Raw genomic sequence first — 13,707 nt, forward strand, 5'->3', positions numbered from 1 at the left:
TTCCATTTAACTTTTTCCTAAATTCTGTTTTTTCCATTTTAATTTTTGGAAATTCCATTTTTTCCATTCTATTTTTTTGGGAATCCCCCTTTTCCTTCTTTCTTTTACTTTTTACTCCTATTTTACTTTCAAAAACATTGTTTTTTATTTAAATAACTATAATGTACACAAATTAAATAAAAATGTACTTTAAATTTATTGAGGTGGCAGACAAGACATGTCCACAATACAGTACATTAAAGTGCATAAAAAACAAGCACTTAAGTTCTGGAGTTGTATGGTTTGAGAAACTGTTGAGCAGTTGCATGGAGACAACATCCACCAGGAAGTTTTTGTTTTTGACTCCAGTGATAAAAGAAGATGAAAACATTAATTTACACATGTAATACTAAATGTGTTTTATTTATTTATGTTAATTATTATTATTAATAAGAATAATATTAATTGTATGGCTTTTCAGATGATTTTTATTTGAATATATTTTTATGATATTTTATTTCGAACATATAATTTTAAAAAGTATCAGTTTAAAAAAAAATGGGGAAAGGAAATGGGCAACATTTTACTTCTATTACAATTTGATTTACATTAATGCTTTCATTTATATGTTCAGAAAGTAATGCCTTTTATTCTTATTGTATGTGCATGTCAGCCAGATTCCCACATGGGATGAGTTTTTTCTTTTTTAAATTCTGACACAATCTATTAATCATCATCATCTTCAGTTATCTTATTATATTGTTATTGCATTGTGCTTTTCCTTGTTCTTCACATGGCTTTTGGACACGATGTCACTGCGTGTATTTTTACTTTTCAAGTCAACGAGTGTTGACAGAATCTGTGGAAAGTATAGGGCCCTAAATACAAGTAGTTACATGAATTTTATCATTCTTTATACAAATGGCTCCTTAGTTTGTCAATAACCTGTATTAGCCCACAAGCTGCAGATGCACTCCATAATTTCATTTTCATTGGACAGGAGAAGGAATTCCAGTTGATATTTAAGTCACCCATAAAATATATTTCATAACATGTGTTTCTAACATCCAATATCTAACATTTCACAAGTTTTGTTTAAATACCAACTATTAGCATTTTGAGGTCTGTAACAGCTATTAAAATTGGCTTCATATGTTTGAAACAGACCTGTAGCCACAGTGCCTCGATGTCCGTCTACATTACATCCTGTCTGACTTTAAGAGGTACATGACTTTGAATGTAAAGCCCCTTCTTCATGTGCATTCTGTTCATTTGTTCCGAATACTACATTTATTTATATGGGCTATTTTAGTCCTTTCTTTGGCAATTTATGTAACAGCTTTATTTTTAAAATAAATGTTTTTCTTTTTGTTTCTCTAGTTAAATTAATCTTCGGAGCAGCGCCGATTACAATTAATAACTTTTAAATAAACACATACATTCACACATATACACAACTAAACACATTATTTGTTGCGTTACCACTAATTATCAATCTCAGTCCTGAGTAACCTTAACTCCTCTTTAAGTTCTTTCTTTTTCTTAAATCATTGAATATATCATATGACCTCCAGAATAGTTTTTTTTTTGTTTCTTTTGTAACCTTCCTTGTCTGCTATAAAAAAAACAAGTTGTAAATAAAAATAACTTTTAACCTATTCGCACATGCCTTAATTTTGTCACAGAAATACAATATCATCACAAACGATTGATTGACCATTCTGTGGTTATTAAATAAAGAAAAACATACATCTTACATATTTGTAACACAAAGAACTGGTTGGATTCACACTAATGCTAGATCTCATCTTACATCCTCTTTATACCAAACGGAAACTACTTCCAGTGTAATCCATTGTGCTGGCTTTCATAGCCCCCGTCCATTTGTAGCACTTCCTTCAATCAGCAAGGACAAGAAAATGCCCTTTTGCTCATCTGTGCCTACGGCCTCTGCCTAGTTTGGAAAGGTCAAGTCACTGGCTCAAGGCAATGGGGTGATAATCCCTGCATGCCAAATCATCTTATGTAACATGCATTTTGAGTCTCTGCCACTGGGAATGATTCACAGCAGGTCCAGAGGGGACAGAGGAGATATTATTGCATAATAAAAGCCTAACATCAAAGTTGTGAAACTTGTAGAGAGGGAGGGAAGAAACCCCTCCACAATCTGAGGATTGTTAACTGCATGTAGTAGTTATGAAAAGAAACGAGATAATCCTGCTCTTTGATTCGATGAGGTACAGTATGGATTCACATGATTCATTCATTCAGGGTCACAGGAAGCAGGAGTCTTTCCCTGTTGTTAGCAGGTGAGATGCAAGTACACCTGGACAGGTAGCCGATCCATCACAGAGACAACCAACCACTCACACCAAGACAGAATTCAGTCTTTGCCCAGTGGGAGGAAGCCAAACTCTTACATAGATATTACCTCAAATGAGGTCTTTTTTTCTGAGGATTTCATGCTGGTTCGGAGGGAAGATTGTTTTTTGTTTTTTTTGTCCTGTCGAGGCAGCAGAATGATGGTCTGGATGTTCTGCTGAGCAAATTTTCTCTGCCAAGGGAAGCTTTATAGATATAATGATCCCCTTGACTTTCTGAATTTTTATTTAATTTCTATATTTATTTTGTATTATTGTTTGAATTGTAGAGTTTGTACTGCTGGACCAGAGAGGACAGACGAAAGACAGAAAGAGGAAGGAGAAAAATCACCTCATAAGAAAAGTGAAAGAGATAAAGGGAGAGGAAAGGGAGAGAAAAAAAAACTAAAAACTAAAAAATAACCAAAAAACAAAAAGAAAAAACAACCCAGAGATGTATACATATACACACATACATACACACGTATACACACACATACATACACACACACACACACACATATATATATATATATACACATACATATCCACATATACACACATATGTATACACTTATATACATATATACATATACACACACACACCCCTATGCACACACACACATACATACGTACAAGCATATACACACTCGCCAGTATTAACACATATACATACACATACTTTAGATCATAGTAACTAAACTATGAATGTAAAAAGTTAAATATAAATGAGAAACAAACAGAAATGAGAAAACCAGCTGCTGTTAGTGAATAAAACTGCGTGACGACTCGGTGACTGTGTCACATGCAGAACATGCAGAGTGGAACGTGTTCAGAGAAGATCATGCCAGTGTGACCCCTCCCACACAAAGGCTAGAGGCACGCCAGGAGGACCCCCGAGACCCGGGCCATCGGCAGCCATCCCCAGGCGCAGCCCCCAACCGCCCCACCCTGGAGCCAGCCATGCACCGACCCAGGAGGCGGCAGGGGGGGGGTCCCAGCCAGAGTCCCCCGCAGTCAGGGGGAACAGGCCCCAGCAGGCCCGGACCAGCGAGGACCGGCCCCGCCGGGCACCGGCCACCCAGGGCAGACAGAGCGCGGGCCCCCCGGCCCCAAGAGCCCGGAAGCAACCCCCCCACCCCCGCAGGCAGAGGGCCCAGCCCACACCGACGGAGGGTCCCCAGACCGCCACCGAGTGGCAGCCAGGCCGCACCCCAGTGCACCAGCAGCGCTCCCCGAGCACCAAGACCCCCCCATGCACGCACATGTACCCACTCACACACACACACACACACGCACCCACACATACACACACACACACACACACACACACACACACACATGCGCACACACACACCAACACACACACACACGCATCCACACTTCCTCCTTAAGCACACCCTACCCACCCATTCTCTTACACACACTCAGACTCACACTCTCCTACCCCCGTGCCCCCACTCACATACTCCCCTATACACACATACACATCTCATAACACCTCCCCCCACACAAGCTCCCACTATATACACCTCAACATGCACCCCCTACTAAGACCCCATTCCCACACTCCCTTTATACTCACACACCCCATCACACACACATCCCCGCTCTCTCTATAATCACCCATTCTTCCATACACGGAGGGAAGATTTTTTTTAGCATATTTTTGCTCTTTCGAGACTTGTTACGATGAGTCTCCATGGGAACAAAAGACTTGTTTACAATCGGGATCAACTGATTAACCTCTCCCAAATCAGGATTATCAGCGAAACAACACATCAAATCCCGATGGAGTTGAAAAAAAAGAGAAGAGGATGCAGAGCGGGAGTCAGAGAGCGGAGAAAGCGATGGAGATTTAAACCATTTTTCCCAACCGTCGTCATGGGTAATGTGAGATCGCTAGCTAACAAAACGGATGAGCTTGAGATGCTGCTTCACCGAGACATGGCTGCATGAACACATCCCTGACTGCAATGTGTCTGTACCGGGCTTTAAAATGGTCCGTGCAGACCGCAGTAAACAACACAGCGGAAAGGGTGGTGGAACAGCAGTGCTGCTTTAACCTGCATGTGTGGATTTCAGGCTGAACTGTGTTCACAGGTGGTATTCCTGGAAGTCTCTGTCTTACTGAAATGCTCCTTTTTTGTGGGATTTTTCACCCCGTTCGCATTGACAGAAGAGAAAATGTTCATTTTTATATCCGACACCAGTCTTTCAGATCAGATCATGAGTCACAACAGAACAGGTTCTTCACACACAGAAAGGTCAAATACTTTCCAGCTTCAGCTAGCTGTGAGAGCAGAGAGAATGTCCAGTCTAGCACAGATGGCTTGGAAATGATGACCAGGTGGGTCTACTGTGGGGGTGGGATCGAGCTGGAAAGATGCTGAAGCTGCATGTGCTGCATCTGACTCTGTCCTAGGACAGACACTGAAGAAACCACAGCAATCACAGTAATGGCAGTTAGTCACATTAATGAACTATTCCCAGTAAAAGCAGTTAAAGCACATCTAGATAATCTACATGAATTATATAATCTAGATCATCCAAATTATCTAGATCAGGTGTCGGAAACAAGATTTGCTGCTGTTGTTATTTTGGAACAATTGCAATTTTCTTATATTACCTAAAAAGGTACTGGACCATTGTTTTGTCAAATATTCCACACATCTCCTAATTACTGATAAGGTATTTCATATATTTGTTACTAATCCCTGTATGTGTTTATCCCATTATAATGTCTTGTCAATGAATACTCCCAAAAGTTTAACTTCCTCCACTTGCTTTATTGCCACATTATTTATGTTCAAATCCAGCTTTGGTTTTGATTGAGAACAGGGGTGCCCAAATCTGGCCCTCGAGATCTACCATCCTGCAACCTTTAGATGCAACCCCTGTCCAACACAGCTAAGTCAAATAGCTGAACTCCTCTTCTGCATGTCGTTCAGCTCGGCAGAGGCTGCTAACGAGACACTCATTTGATTCAGGTGTGTTGGAGAAGGGCTGCACCTAAAAATAGCAGGATGTCTCCAGGACCGGACTTGGGCACTCCTGATTTAGAACATGAGAAATATTTTGTTCCCATAACAATACAATACTAATTTGTTCCACTCCATTATAGATTGCGCCGTCTGATGGTAGCAAATTGTAGTAGCTCTAACTTGCTATGATGATTTTATTTCTATTTTTTTTTAAAGTACAAACTCCTCTCATATAGATATTATCTTGAATTAAGTGTTTTTTTCCTGAGGATTTCACGTCGGTTTGGAGGGTGTGCTGGAAGGGAGATTGTTCGGCATATTTTTGGCTCTTTCAAGACTTGTTATGATGAGTCTCCATGGCAACGAAAGACTTGTTTACAATCGGGATCAACTAATTTACTCCCAAATCAGGATTATCAGCGAAACAACACATTGAATCCCGATGGAGTTGAAAAAAAAGAGAAGAGGATGTAGAGCGGGAGTGAGGCAGAGGAGAAAACGATGGAGATTTAAAACATTTCTTCCAACTGTTGTGATGGCTAACGTGAGATCGTTAGCTAAGAAAACGGACGAGCTCGAGATGCTAACAAGGTGTCAGAAAGAATACAGAGTGCAGTATTATGTGCTTCACCGAGACATGGCTGCATGAACACATCCCTGACTGTAATGTGTCTGTACCGGGCTTTGAAACGGTCCGTGCAGACCGCAGTAGACAACACAGCGGAAAGCTAAAGGGTGGTGGAATTGCAGTGCTGGTTAACCAGCGTTGGTGTCATCCTGGACATGTTACAGTCAAGGAGAAGATATGGACAAGGGACATGGAACTGTTAGCTGTGAGCTTCCGTCCATATTATTTACCCAGAGAGTATACCTGTGTTATTCTGGTAGCGGTTTATAGAAGAAGATCACCGGCTTCAAGTTAAAGGGGGACCAGCCTGATGGAGGTCTGGACAGAGCTAATGAGCTGAACATATTCTTCACCAGGTTCAGTTCACCCCCTACCTCCAGCCCAACAGACCACACACCCTCCATAAGCCCACTGCTTTCCTGTCACGCCTCCAATCTGTCACCCTGCAGCTCAGTCATGGACCAGAACACAGCTTCATCTCCCTCCACATCAGGACATCCTGAGACCTCCACCTTGTTTGTCTCCTGCAATCAGGTTATGAAGCAACTTGAGAAACTGAACCAGAACAAGGCTGCAGGTCCAGATGGTGTCAGTCCCAGAGTTCTCAAGACCTGCTCAGAACAACTATGTCCGATTCTCCAGCACCTTTTCAACACCAGTCTGAGACAAAATAGAGTCCCAGTGCTGTGGAAAACCTCCTGCCTTGTTCCAGTGCCTAAAAAACACAACCAGCTGAACCAAGTGACTACAGACCAGTTGCCCTGACATCTCACATCATGAAAGTCCTGGAGAGACTCTTACTGGCTCACCTCAACAAGCAAGTAAACACCTTTCAGGACCCATTCCAGTTTGCATATCGTAATGGACTTGGGGTTGAAGATGCCATCATATACCTGCTCCAGAGAGCACACTCTCATCTGGACCATTCAGGCAGCACTCTGAGGGTCATGTTCTTTCATTTCTCAGTGCTTTTAATACCATTCAGCCTGCTTTGTTATGTAAGAAGCTCCATAAATTCCAGGTGGATACCTCCACAACCACCTGGATCTATGACTACCTCACAAACAGACCCCAGTTTGTGAGACTGAAAGGTTGTGTGTCTGAGATGGAGGTCAGCAGCACTGGTGCACCACAAGGAACTGTACTCTGGCCATTCCTCTTCACTCTGTACACCTCAGACTTCCAGTACAACTCTGAGTCCTGTCATCTGCAGAAATACTCTGATGACTCTGCAGTTGTGGGGTGTATCAGGGATGGACAAGAAGCAGAGTACAGAGAACTGGTCAGTCAGTTTGTTAAATGGTGCGGCGACAATCATCTCATATTAAATAGCAGCAAAACAAAAGAGATGATTGTTGACTTCAGGAGGAAGAAGAATAAACAAAGCACTGTTTCCATCCTGGGAGAGGAGGTGGAGGTGGTGGAGGAATACAAGTATCTTGGAGTTCAGCTGGACAACAAACTGGACTGGAAATGCAACACTGACTACATCTACAAGAAAGGTCAGAGCAGACTGTACTTCTTAAGGAAGCTGAGATGGTTTAACGTCTGCACCAAGATGTTGCATATCTTCTAGAAGTCTGTTGTGGAGAGTGCAGTCAGCTTTGCAGCATCTGCTGGGGTAGTAGCATCAGAACCAGAGACTTGAAGAGAATCAACAAACTGATCCAGAAAGCTGCTTCTGTGCTTGGAGTAACTCTGGAGCCGCTGGAGCTGATTGTCCAAAGAAGAATGCTGCACAAGCTGATGAAGATGATGGAGGATTCTTCACACCCTCTCCACAACACAGTGATGAAACAACAAAGTGTGTTCAGTGAGAGGCTTCTTCAGGTCCGATGTAAGACTGAAAGATACAGAAGATCATTCCTGCCAGCAGCCATCAGCCTCCGGAACAAGACCTCCTCTAGTTACCGTATTTTCACGACCATAAGGCGCACATAAAAGTCTTAGATTTTCTTCAAAATGTGCGGCGCGCCCTATAGTGCAGTGCGCCCTTTGTGTGCGTGTTGTTGTTGTCGTTGTAATCGGATGTAGTAGAGAACACCGTGAGAACGTTAAAGGGTGAAGCGAGGGCGTTGATCGCATATAAAAGAACAGGTATGTGCGTTGTGCAGAACACCTTTTTCTAACAACTCTGAAAATGGAAAAAAGACACGCTTATGAAGCACAGTTTAAACTGAAGGCCATCAACTACGCCAAGCAACATGGAAATCGAGCAGCCGAGGGAGAATTTAAGATTAATGAATCGATGGTTCGCAAGTGGAGGAAGATGGAAAACGAGCTCCGACAGGTAAAGAAGACGCAGCTGAGTTTCCGTGGACATAAGGCGAGCTGGCCCGAGTTGGAGGACAGACGCTTGGGCTAACGTGTCTGCTGGCGCTGTTGTCTGCAATTTCGCAAAAGCCGGCATCATTTCAGAGGAGCCGCACGGCACGGAAAGTGACTCTTACAGTGAAGAAAGTGAAGCTCGCATGTTTGCTGGAGATTTAGCGCAGCTGTTCAATTCAGAAACAGAGGATGAGGACTTTGATGGGTTTGACTGATGATGATTACTGGTAAAAAAATGTGAGTACCAAACTCAGTTTTGGTCCCGGTCTATGTTTAAATACGCACACTTGTATGCTTGTTTTATCCATGTGTTTTACCATGCCCGCGCCTATTGATGAATGATGGATGATTAAAAAATGTTAGTACTTTGTAATCAATACTTAAATAAAGCACAACCAAACTCGGTTTTGCTCCCACTCTATTTTTTAAAAGGCACACTTGTATGCTTGTGTGCATTGAGAATGTTAAAGGGGGGAGTGTGGGCGTGGATTGTACCGGTATATAAAACCCGCGCCCTATGGTCAGGTGCGCCTTATGTATGTGTTAAATACAGAAAGGGCACACATAACTGAGACTGCGCCTTTTAGTACAGTGAGCCTTATGGTCGTGAAAATACGGTAATTATATACTGCAATATTGAATTTCCCTTTGGGGATTAATAAAGTATTTTTCATTTCATTTAATATTAGACTAATTGTTTACTCCAAATTGTCTCTAGCAGTGACTGTGATTGGTTGGTTGTCTCTCTGTGTGGCCCTGTGATGGACTGGTGGCCAGTCCAGGGGGGTACCCTGCCTCTCCCCCAATGATTGCTGGGACAGAATCCAGCGTCCCCACGACCCTAAATCGGAATAAGTGGTTTGGAAAATGAATGAAAGATAACCAGTCAAACAAGGTAATGTCTTTCAAAATAAAAGCATGTTTTTTAAATTATTGTAGCAGCAAAACTCCTCCTCGACTGGCTGCTTGCATCACTACTTTTCCTTTTTCAGCTTCTTCAGTCAAGAAGTCAGTCAAGAAGGTTCAGTATTTTAATTAACAATGTTATTTTATTTAAATACCGAAACTTTATTTTACTCATTCTCAATCTTCAATAGGTTTGTGTTTTTAAACATTATATGGACATAACTAAAGAAATAACTTTTGACATCTCATATGTCTAAATAAATTATAATATTGTAGGGTAATATGTTTAATTTCCTATACGTGATGCTTTGCCTTCATGGTTTATAATCTATATGAAAGATTAAATGGGCAGCCGGGGGATGTCCCTGTATAAAACCACGTTTTTGTGGCGACTTCACTATAACATCAATCAGTTCATTTCTGTTTATTTCAATTTAAACTTTAGTATTTTAAGAATGTAATATATCTTTTTAAAATGCATTTATTATGGACATGTTTTATCTCAGGAAGAAGGTCGCTGGTTTGATCCTTGGCTAGGGCAAGGTTTGGTCAGTGGCCTTTCTGTGTGGAGTTTGCATGTTCTCCCCGTGCATGCGTGGGTTCTCTCCAGGTACTCCAGCTTCCTCCCACCATCCAAAGACATGCATGTTAAGTTGATTGGGCATTTCGCCCAAAGACTGCTGGGACATGCTCCAGCTCCCCCACGACCCTGAATTGGATTAAGCAGCTAGGACAATGAATGAATGTTTTGTCTCTGTATATGCTGGTTAGTGTGTGTTATTTTCTTCTACATAACAGTGTAGTAAACAGATAAACTACATAATCCACTGCCGGTCCTGACTCGAGTCACGGAACAAGTCTGCGTGTTTGTCCTTTAAATGTCTGGAAAAGTTTGAAGTGTTGCCTCCCTTTAAAAGACTATAATCGCTGCACTGCAGCACCTCAATATGAAGCCGTATTATTGCCTGGTAAGAACCTGAAATATTTCTAAACCATACTTAGGCACATATTTTGTCAGCATGTGAGCCACTATCTCTGTGTACCATAATATCCAGGCTATTTAGGCACCTGAAAGTAAGCCGCTCCCTCACCACGGTGCAGCTGCTCCACTTCCTTCCTTTAGTATTTTATTGTATTTTATCGTATTTTATTTTGAGTGTCATGAAAAGTGCTGTACAGATAAAACGTCCCTGCCCAAGACCACTGAGTGGTCCTTGCCATGAGGGGGCCACTAGACCAGTGGTCCGTGAGAACAGAAAGAACAGTCCGTTTAACCATCCAACAACAGGAAAGCAAACTGTGATGACTAAAGCAAAATAAAATAAAATAATAAACAATCAGCCTAAATTAAAGCCCGTTAGTTCCAGAAAACATGAGTGAGCAGATATTAATGAATGCAAATGGGTTTGAACCATTTAAAAACAAATATTAAACATTCTTTTCTAAAAAAGTTGAGTCATCATTTGTGATAGTCGGGGCAGAAGAAACTTTTGCATGAATCTATTCAGCTCTGTGGTGATCACAGAAGACCACCGCTTGGACCACTAGTTAACACCCAGTGGCAGGGACCACTAGTGGTTCGGACCATGGTCTGGACCAGACCACTGTTTTCACCACAACCCCTGCTGTTTGAGTGGCTGCACAGCTGCACACTGTGTGTGTGTTTTCATCTGTCCTTGAAACTAGAACAGTGCATGAGGAAAGCAAACACGAAGCAAACTGGAGAGTGACACGTGGCATAAATCAGTCTGTCAGGATGTTGCTAAAGGTTTCAGTTCTGAACCCAAAGCCATGATCATGCAGCAGGTGCATAAAGAGGAGGTTTACTGCCGATGGGTCCATCATACGTTTCCACTGAGTAAACTCTTAATATATTACATACACATGACAAACAACGAAAATACATCGACATGTTGAAATTTTACCACAAATATAAAAAGTGAACATTAATTCCCATATACAAAGCTAACTAACTCCACATGAACTTTCAGCCGCTTTCTCTCTGAAGGGCTCCATATGACACAAGACACCAAACCTGGTTACTACACCAAGTGTCTGTTGATTAACCATCCTTCCTCAAACACAAAAACAAGGATTTAACAGGGTTGCCTGGTTAGACTCGGATCCTGGTTTTGTTTGGTGAGCATGAGAGGAGCTGGGATGTCTGGAGGTAAAGCTGCATGCTCTTTGTGTCAGGAAGAAATGCTCCAAGTAACTGAGACTGAAGCAACATCTAAAACATTTATGAAGTGATAATACTAACTGTTCATCCTAAAACTAGAAAATACTTGAGCCACCAGTCTCAGAATGGACTGGATTTAAGCATGATTAGACCATGAAGGAAGCCAGATTCCTTACAAGGAAGAAAAACAGCACCTTACAGTCAGTTTCACTGACTGTTATCACTCTACAAGGCCACCTTTAGAGGTCACATTCCCATCTCCCTTTACAAAATCACTAATGAAATTCCCAGCAAGAGACAGTGCCAGTAAACAGAATTACACCTTATGCTCTTCTTGTTACTGAAATCACTCTGCTTACTGAAAAACTTTAAGTTTATACCTCTATAAGTCAAAAGTCTGGAGTTTTTACTCATTCAAAATGCAAGTTTGGTTGTGTCTGAAACTGATTAGTGGTGCAAGTTAACTGGAAATTACACACCTACTGCACTATTACCTGCACATACCACCCCTTCTGTCTGCTATGTTTTATACTAAACTGGACAGCTGACTGAGGAGTGGTCAGGTGCAGACAGACAGGTCAGGTGCAGACAGACAGCTGACTGAGGAGTGGTCAGGTGCAGACAGACAGGTCAGGTGCAGACAGACAGCTGACTGAGGAGTGGTCAGGTGCAGACAGACAGGTCAGGTGCAGACAGACAGCTGACTGAGGAGTGGTCAGGTGCAGACAGACAGGTCAGGTGCAGACAGACAGCTGACTGAGGAGTGGTCAGGTGCAGACAGACAGCTGACTGAGGAGGAAACACTTGTCATCAGCTACCTATGAGAGAACAGTTTAGTTTCTGATCTGTTAGCCAGATCAGAAACTGGCTAACAGAACTGTTTAGCTAATGGCTAAAAAGCACAGAAAGTCAGTTTACCTGGGCTCTTTAGGTTGTATTTGTTTTCCATTCTGGCAAACGCTGGGTGGTCTGGTAGAAGAAGTTTTGGTCTGGTAGATGAAGTTTGGACGGGTTTGTTGTTCACTCTGCAGCTAGCAGAGATTAGCCTCTTAGCGCTAGTTTAATTAGCAACACGGCTAGCTCACTTCGGTGCAAAAATCCAAGTAAAACACCTAAAACTCAAAGTTCTGTTCTTTCCCCTGGTGTCAGACACGTAGTTCTGTCAGGAGATGTTCTGATTCGGTCCTCGCACGAACACAGAACAGCTGTTTCTGGAGTTTTCCGCCGTTCAGTTTCCCAGGCTGCTAAACCGCGTCGGCATGACGTCACACCAGGAAAGTAAACAGGAAGTGACAAACTACAGGTTGGTCTTTCATGACGCTGAAAACACTAACAATGTTAAAGCGTTTGCGCCAATAAAAGCAGAAAAAGGAAAAGACCCTTGGTCTGTTGGCTCCAGACCGCTGTTATGATCTGAAAGTTTGTTGTGAACAGGTGTTGCGCCGTAAAGTGACTGTCTGCCAGAAACTGGCCCAACGGCCGCGGGAGCGCGCACAGCCTGTTAAGCGTGTGATCAGATTGTCTCCAACCTGTTCCTCTCACCACAAACCGATGTGACAGCTGACATCAGGCCCATCTGAACAGAGAAAGTATGTTTTTGCAACACGTTTGTGCTTTAACTGACAACAAGATAAGCGAAGAGAGGAAACCAAATTCTTGCATGTTGCTGTTATTACATACATCCCGTACCCTCCTCCACCCTCTGCCAAAAACTAATAATAGCTCATATATTACTCAATAAAACAAATATTTTACTTTATATGGCTGAAGTTCATATAAGAGAAAAAGATCATACAGTTTTCGGGCCAAATATTTACTTACATCCACCCTCATAGCATTTAAAGTGGAATTAAGCCTAAATTATGTAAGATTTCAAGGCGATTCTTTCCAACACCACGTGGCAAACGCCAGGAAGAGAGTCTTGGCTGCAGACTGGAGAATGAGGCGGGACTGGATGTCCAACCCTGAACCCTCAACATTTTGCTTGGTGGCCATTTCTAACCCTGAACCCTAACCCCTAACCACAGACAACATATACACATAGACTTATATATATATATATATATTTATATATATATATATATATATATATATATATATATATATATACATACATATATATATATATATATAAATGATATCATTGAGCGCTGGAGAGTGAACCAGTGTTGCCACCATATATTGGATGGGTCTCCGCTTTTGAGTCTTGCTGCAGTCAACGTAGTTTCCTCACAGAACTGTTTTCTTTGGAACAACGCGTATATATTACACACCAACAAAATACTTTTCTACATAACTGGTTTATAAATAATGTTAACACAGTGAATAATCTACAAAATG

General features: G+C 41.9%; 1 protein-coding gene across 1 annotated transcript in view; it reads right to left on the bottom strand.

Moving 5' to 3' along the window:
• The window catches only part of ube2j1 (ubiquitin-conjugating enzyme E2, J1), a 32,125-nt gene extending 19,521 nt beyond the window's left edge, over positions 1–12,604 (bottom strand). Inside the window, exon 1 of the mRNA XM_079255655.1 lies at positions 12,286–12,604. Coding sequence (XP_079111781.1) covers positions 12,286–12,316 — 31 coding nt within the window. The 5' untranslated portion in view covers positions 12,317–12,604. The remainder of the gene's footprint in view (positions 1–12,285) is intronic.
• Between the last annotated feature and the right edge of the window lie 1,103 nt (positions 12,605–13,707).

Source organism: Telmatherina bonti, assembly GCF_933228915.1.
Source record: "Telmatherina bonti genome assembly, chromosome: 16".
NCBI lineage: Eukaryota > Metazoa > Chordata > Actinopteri > Atheriniformes > Telmatherinidae > Telmatherina > Telmatherina bonti.